General features: G+C 34.8%; 1 protein-coding gene across 1 annotated transcript in view; it reads right to left on the reverse strand.

The window, feature by feature from the left end:
• Positions 1-608: 608 nt before the first annotated feature.
• pdlim7 (PDZ and LIM domain 7) overlaps positions 609-7951 on the reverse strand; it is a 50994-nt gene continuing 43651 nt past the window's right edge. The window contains exons 11-12 of the mRNA XM_017039320.2: positions 2029-2144; positions 609-1670 (exon numbers count right to left, since the gene is read on the reverse strand). Of these exons, the coding sequence (XP_016894809.1) occupies positions 1584-1670; positions 2029-2144 (203 nt within the window). The 3' untranslated portion in view covers positions 609-1583. The remainder of the gene's footprint in view (positions 1671-2028; positions 2145-7951) is intronic.

Raw genomic sequence — 7951 nt, forward strand, 5'->3', positions numbered from 1 at the left:
AAAATGGCTAACATAACATAAAACTGGCCATTATGTAGTTTAAGCGTAAAAAAAGTGTGTTTAAAAGTCCAAAATGTATTTTATATGAATATTTCAAAAATCACCCAAAACACGCCTTAAAGAGAAAAACAAATAACGCACTAGTGTCCATAAAATGGCTAACATAACATAAAACTGGCCATTATGTAGTTTAAGCGTAAAAAAAGTGTGTTTAAAAGTCCAAAATGTATTTTATATGAATATTTCAAAAATCACCCAAAACACACCTTACTATAGCCTTATCATCGTGAAAAAATCCAAAATAATAAAACGTCCCCGAAATGCCTTAAAATGCAAGATTATGTCCTAAAACATGCTGCCAAGTGAATATTTTGTGTTTTAAAGTCCAAAAATACTTTATATGAATATTTCAAAAATCACCCAAAACACACCTTACTATAGCCTTATCATCGTGAAAAAATCCAAAATAATAAAAAGTCCCCGAAATTGCCTTGACCTTTATTATGAGAAACATGCAGGGATAGATGACATTTTAAATAAATCATTTTACAAACATTTTTGTCATTTTTTTTCTAGTTTTTGACCAAAAATGTCCACAAAAGCCCACATTTTTTTTTAAATGTTATTTAAATGCCCTAATTTTATGAGATACATGCAGGAAAAGATAACATTTTGAAAATTAATTTCATCAAAATTCTTTCGTTTATGACCAGAAATGCCACGAAAAGTTCACATTTTCACAAAATATTTTACATAAAAATTTTTTTGGAAACTGATCACTAAATACCCTAATTTAATGAGAAATTTTATGATCAAAAGGTGACGTACCAAACAAGTACATTTTTCTGAATTTTAACAACAGAAATGGACATAGCTGAGTATTTTAATGGATGTTACACACTTAGTACCTGAAGTACATGCTCAGACTTTCCAAAGCCGAAGTGACAAGTTAAACTCTGTGCGCCTTTTTCATCACGGATCTCCGGGCAAGCAGAGAACCAGGGTTTCTCATTTCTGCTCTGCTGAGTCCACATTAAAATAAAAGTCTCTGTGGTTACTGTCAGTGAGTGGGCCGTGGCGCTACACAGAGCTAGCTCTTCGCTATAGTGCAGCAGTGATGATTCATCACTGCTGTGTGTCATCGTTAGAGGCTTGCTGAACCTTCTGGTTTAGAAGTTCTAACTTGAGACTGAACCAGGACATGGTGTTTTTAGCTCAGATGAAATGGAGCCAATACACAGTCCACACAGTCAACAGTTTAGTGACGCAGCGTAAAATGTGTCTTCAAATACTTCCAGTTACACAACTCAGCATTTGGTATCCCAGATGGTAACATCTGAATTTTCCTGACAGCACACCAATGTAACATCATGTGAAGCTGAAATAAAGAAATGAAATAAGTCTGCAGGATAGATGAAAACTGACTTAAAAAAACAGTCCAAGTTTACAAGGCGTGGTGTTCGCATAGAGTAGACAGAGAGAGAGTATGAGTTTCCTGCAGGTTGGAGGAGTTTTAGAAGGAGGTGAAAGGGCGAGAGAGTGAGAGAGAAGTGTTCCACCGTCTGAAGATGGAGCTCGCTCTCTCACACTGGAGCAAAAGCGTGGCCTTTACACAGGGGCTTATCCTTCTTGGAGTAGAACGTCTTCCCCTCCAGGTTGATTTGGCAGAGCTTTAAAGATGAAAGGAGACAGACAGACAAACAGACAGACAGAGTTTGAGTCCAGGGTGAAGTAGATATCAGACCTGGAGACTGCAGATGTGAACCTACACTTTTCTCCAGGTCCAAGCAGAGATGTTGTTTACCTGACAGCATTGACTTTCTCAATTCTTTGCAGAAAAAAAAAGAAAAAGTAAAGAAAAGGAGAAGTTGACAGGCGGAGGAGACGGGGTAAAGAGAGACAGAGGGGGAGAGAAACTCTGGGTCCAGAGATGGAGGCAGAGATTTCAGGTGATGCCGAGCTGGAAAGAGTCAGAGATGGGGGCAAATAGAGCCCCCACAGGAGGCCGTATCAATCAAAATGACTTACAGCACAGACGAAGCACGTATCATGCCAGCTGTAGCCCAGGGCCTCCAGGAACCGATCCCCCGCATCAATCTTGAAGTCACAGCCATGACATTTGGTGCCAAACATTGTCTCATAGTCTGGAGAAAGAGATGAGAAAAAGGAGAGGTATTGGAGACAGGATGGTGACACAAATACGCCTGGAACCATTAAAATAAAACAGAGAATCATCAGAGACTCTGTTGTCCTTAAAGTCAAGCTGAATTTCATCTTAAAATCATCAACAGGAAGTGCTCACATCACAGCTTTAAGTCTGACATTGTGGACAAATAAAACAACTGCAGCTGCCCAACACACACACACACGCAGACACACACACAGTCACACACATGCACACACACATGCACACACACAGTCACACGCACACAGACACACACACAGTCACACACATGCACACAAGGAGGTGAAGGTGATGGAGGAGGAGTAGGTGGAGGAGGAGGTGAAGGAGGACGAGGAGGAGGAGTAGGTGATGGAGGAGGAGTAGGTGATGGAAGAGGAGAAGGAGGAGGTGAAGGATATAAGAAAATAAGTTTCTCAAAAATGACTAAAAATAGACTCATTTGCCTTAAAATACTTAGCTATATCCATTTCTGTTGTTAAAATTCAGAAAAAATTAACTTTTTTGGTACGTCAACTTTTGATCACAGTAGAATCCTATACCACTAAATTCCTGAACAAATCTCCGGAAAAAAAAGTTTCTCAAAAATGACTAAAAATACACTCATTTGCCTTAAAATACTTAGCTATGTCCATTTCTGTTGTTAAAATTCAGAAAAAATAAACTTTTTTGGTACGTCAACTTTTGATCACAGTAGAATCCTATACCACTAAATTCCTGAACAAATCTCCGGAAAAAAAAGTTTCTCAAAAATGACTAAAAATACACTCATTTGCCTTAAAATACTTAGCTATGTCCATTTCTGTTGTTAAAATTCAGAAAAAATAAACTTTTTTGGTACGTCAACTTTTGATCACAGTAGAATCCTATACCACTAAATTCCTGAACAAATCTCCGGAAAAAAAAGTTTCTCAAAAATGACTAAAAATACACTCATTTGCCTTAAAATACTTAGCTATGTCCATTTCTGTTGTTAAAATTCAGAAAAAATAAACTTTTTTGGTACGTCAACTTTTGATCACAGTAGAATCCTATACCACTAAATTCCTGAACAAATCTCCGGAAAAAAAAGTTTCTCAAAAATGACTAAAAATACACTCATTTGCCTTAAAATACTTAGCTATGTCCATTTCTGTTGTTAAAATTCAGAAAAAATAAACTTTTTTGGTACGTCAACTTTTGATCACAGTAGAATCCTATACCACTAAATTCCTGAACAAATCTCCGGAAAAAAAAGTTTCTCAAAAATGACTAAAAATACACTCATTTGCCTTAAAATACTTAGCTATGTCCATTTCTGTTGTTAAAATTCAGAAAAAATAAACTTTTTTGGTACGTCAACTTTTGATCACAGTAGAATCCTATACCACTAAATTCCTGAACAAATCTCCGGAAAAAAAAGTTTCTCAAAAATGACTAAAAATACACTCATTTGCCTTAAAATACTTAGCTATGTCCATTTCTGTTGTTAAAATTCAGAAAAAATAAACTTTTTTGGTACGTCAACTTTTGATCACAGTAGAATCCTATACCACTAAATTCCTGAACAAATCTCCGGAAAAAAAAGTTTCTCAAAAATGACTAAAAATACACTCATTTGCCTTAAAATACTTAGCTATGTCCATTTCTGTTGTTAAAATTCAGAAAAAATAAACTTTTTTGGTACGTCAACTTTTGATCACAGTAGAATCCTATACCACTAAATTCCTGAACAAATCTCCGGAAAAAAAAGTTTCTCAAAAATGACTAAAAATACACTCATTTGCCTTAAAATACTTAGCTATGTCCATTTCTGTTGTTAAAATTCAGAAAAAATAAACTTTTTTGGTACGTCAACTTTTGATCACAGTAGAATCCTATACCACTAAATTCCTGAACAAATCTCCGGAAAAAAAAGTTTCTCAAAAATGACTAAAAATACACTCATTTGCCTTAAAATACTTAGCTATGTCCATTTCTGTTGTTAAAATTCAGAAAAAATAAACTTTTTTGGTACGTCAACTTTTGATCACAGTAGAATCCTATACCACTAAATTCCTGAACAAATCTCCGGAAAAAAAAGTTTCTCAAAAATGACTAAAAATACACTCATTTGCCTTAAAATACTTAGCTATGTCCATTTCTGTTGTTAAAATTCAGAAAAAATAAACTTTTTTGGTACGTCAACTTTTGATCACAGTAGAATCCTATACCACTAAATTCCTGAACAAATCTCCGGAAAAAAAAGTTTCTCAAAAATGACTAAAAATACACTCATTTGCCTTAAAATACTTAGCTATGTCCATTTCTGTTGTTAAAATTCAGAAAAAATAAACTTTTTTGGTACGTCAACTTTTGATCACAGTAGAATCCTATACCACTAAATTCCTGAACAAATCTCCGGAAAAAAAAGTTTCTCAAAAATGACTAAAAATACACTCATTTGCCTTAAAATACTTAGCTATGTCCATTTCTGTTGTTAAAATTCAGAAAAAATAAACTTTTTTGGTACGTCAACTTTTGATCACAGTAGAATCCTATACCACTAAATTCCTGAACAAATCTCCGGAAAAAAAAGTTTCTCAAAAATGACTAAAAATACACTCATTTGCCTTAAAATACTTAGCTATGTCCATTTCTGTTGTTAAAATTCAGAAAAAATAAACTTTTTTGGTACGTCAACTTTTGATCACAGTAGAATCCTATACCACTAAATTCCTGAACAAATCTCCGGAAAAAAAAGTTTCTCAAAAATGACTAAAAATACACTCATTTGCCTTAAAATACTTAGCTATGTCCATTTCTGTTGTTAAAATTCAGAAAAAATAAACTTTTTTGGTACGTCAACTTTTGATCACAGTAGAATCCTATACCACTAAATTCCTGAACAAATCTCCGGAAAAAAAAGTTTCTCAAAAATGACTAAAAATACACTCATTTGCCTTAAAATACTTAGCTATGTCCATTTCTGTTGTTAAAATTCAGAAAAAATAAACTTTTTTGGTACGTCAACTTTTGATCACAGTAGAATCCTATACCACTAAATTCCTGAACAAATCTCCGGAAAAAAAAGTTTCTCAAAAATGACTAAAAATACACTCATTTGCCTTAAAATACTTAGCTATGTCCATTTCTGTTGTTAAAATTCAGAAAAAATAAACTTTTTTGGTACGTCAACTTTTGATCACAGTAGAATCCTATACCACTAAATTCCTGAACAAATCTCCGGAAAAAAAAGTTTCTCAAAAATGACTAAAAATACACTCATTTGCCTTAAAATACTTAGCTATGTCCATTTCTGTTGTTAAAATTCAGAAAAAATAAACTTTTTTGGTACGTCAACTTTTGATCACAGTAGAATCCTATACCACTAAATTCCTGAACAAATCTCCGGAAAAAAAAGTTTCTCAAAAATGACTAAAAATACACTCATTTGCCTTAAAATACTTAGCTATGTCCATTTCTGTTGTTAAAATTCAGAAAAAATAAACTTTTTTGGTACGTCAACTTTTGATCACAGTAGAATCCTATACCACTAAATTCCTGAACAAATCTCCGGAAAAAAAAGTTTCTCAAAAATGACTAAAAATACACTCATTTGCCTTAAAATACTTAGCTATGTCCATTTCTGTTGTTAAAATTCAGAAAAAATAAACTTTTTTGGTACGTCAACTTTTGATCACAGTAGAATCCTATACCACTAAATTCCTGAACAAATCTCCGGAAAAAAAAGTTTCTCAAAAATGACTAAAAATACACTCATTTGCCTTAAAATACTTAGCTATGTCCATTTCTGTTGTTAAAATTCAGAAAAAATAAACTTTTTTGGTACGTCAACTTTTGATCACAGTAGAATCCTATACCACTAAATTCCTGAACAAATCTCCGGAAAAAAAAGTTTCTCAAAAATGACTAAAAATACACTCATTTGCCTTAAAATACTTAGCTATGTCCATTTCTGTTGTTAAAATTCAGAAAAAATAAACTTTTTTGGTACGTCAACTTTTGATCACAGTAGAATCCTATACCACTAAATTCCTGAACAAATCTCCGGAAAAAAAAGTTTCTCAAAAATGACTAAAAATACACTCATTTGCCTTAAAATACTTAGCTATGTCCATTTCTGTTGTTAAAATTCAGAAAAAATAAACTTTTTTGGTACGTCAACTTTTGATCACAGTAGAATCCTATACCACTAAATTCCTGAACAAATCTCCGGAAAAAAAAGTTTCTCAAAAATGACTAAAAATACACTCATTTGCCTTAAAATACTTAGCTATGTCCATTTCTGTTGTTAAAATTCAGAAAAAATAAACTTTTTTGGTACGTCAACTTTTGATCACAGTAGAATCCTATACCACTAAATTCCTGAACAAATCTCCGGAAAAAAAAGTTTCTCAAAAATGACTAAAAATACACTCATTTGCCTTAAAATACTTAGCTATGTCCATTTCTGTTGTTAAAATTCAGAAAAAATAAACTTTTTTGGTAGGTCAACTTTTGATCACAGTAGAATCCTATACCACTAAATTCCTGAACAAATCTCCGGAAAAAAAAGTTTCTCAAAAATGACTAAAAATACACTCATTTGCCTTAAAATACTTAGCTATGTCCATTTCTGTTGTTAAAATTCAGAAAAAATAAACTTTTTTGGTACGTCAACTTTTGATCACAGTAGAATCCTATACCACTAAATTCCTGAACAAATCTCCGGAAAAAAAAGTTTCTCAAAAATGACTAAAAATACACTCATTTGCCTTAAAATACTTAGCTATGTCCATTTCTGTTGTTAAAATTCAGAAAAAATAAACTTTTTTGGTACGTCAACTTTTGATCACAGTAGAATCCTATACCACTAAATTCCTGAACAAATCTCCGGAAAAAAAAGTTTCTCAAAAATGACTAAAAATACACTCATTTGCCTTAAAATACTTAGCTATGTCCATTTCTCTTGTAAAAAAAATAAAGGAGTTGAAGGTGAAGGAGGAGGATGTGAATGAGGAGGAGGAGGAAGTGAATGAGAAGAATGAGGAGGAGGTGAATGGGGAGGAGGAGGAGAAGGAGGTGAAGATGGAGGAGGAGCTAAAGGAGTAGGAGGACTAGGTGGACATAGCCATAAATACAGACACAGACACAAACCGTTGATTCCAATTAAAGTCAAATCTGTCACTTTCCAAACCACTGGTTTACATGGTTCACACTCCTAAGGCGGCAGCTCCACCGGTGAACGAAGATGTTTTTTAAAGTCAAACGTCAGATCGTATCATCTGACGTGTGATTTTTTTGTCTTATTTCGCCCACCTAGTGGAGGGGAGGAGGGGGGGGTGAGGAGGTGGAGGTGTGTTTTCTCAACTGAGAGGGAACGTGGGATAAGGATGAGAGGAAAATTGCTCCAGATCCCCTTTCATTACAGGGGACAGTGTCAGGTTGTGATGCTGCTTGTGAGGAGCGGGTGGGTGAGAGCCGCACAATCAACCCCTCCCCCGACCCCCCAGAAGATGCTGAGGCGGCAGAATGTATATCAGCTGCTGAAGGCATTAGTCAGAGAGCGAGTTCTCCGACTGATAGAGCAGCGACGTGTCACATCCCGGCCTCAGAAGTGAGTGAGAATCGCGGCGTCGCACTGAATCATTTACAGCAGAACAGCACTCATTCATAAAGACCAACGGAGGAGTGTGTGACGTAAACTGGAGCTAAACAGATTACGGCAAATGAAAACATCAACTTTTTATGATTGACTGTTGGGCGGGGGGGGGGGGGGGGGCCAAAAGGACTATTGTGGTGGGCCCA

Source organism: Cynoglossus semilaevis, chromosome 15 (assembly GCF_000523025.1).
Source record: "Cynoglossus semilaevis isolate Cse_v1.0 chromosome 15, Cse_v1.0, whole genome shotgun sequence".
Classification (NCBI taxonomy): domain Eukaryota; kingdom Metazoa; phylum Chordata; class Actinopteri; order Pleuronectiformes; family Cynoglossidae; genus Cynoglossus; species Cynoglossus semilaevis.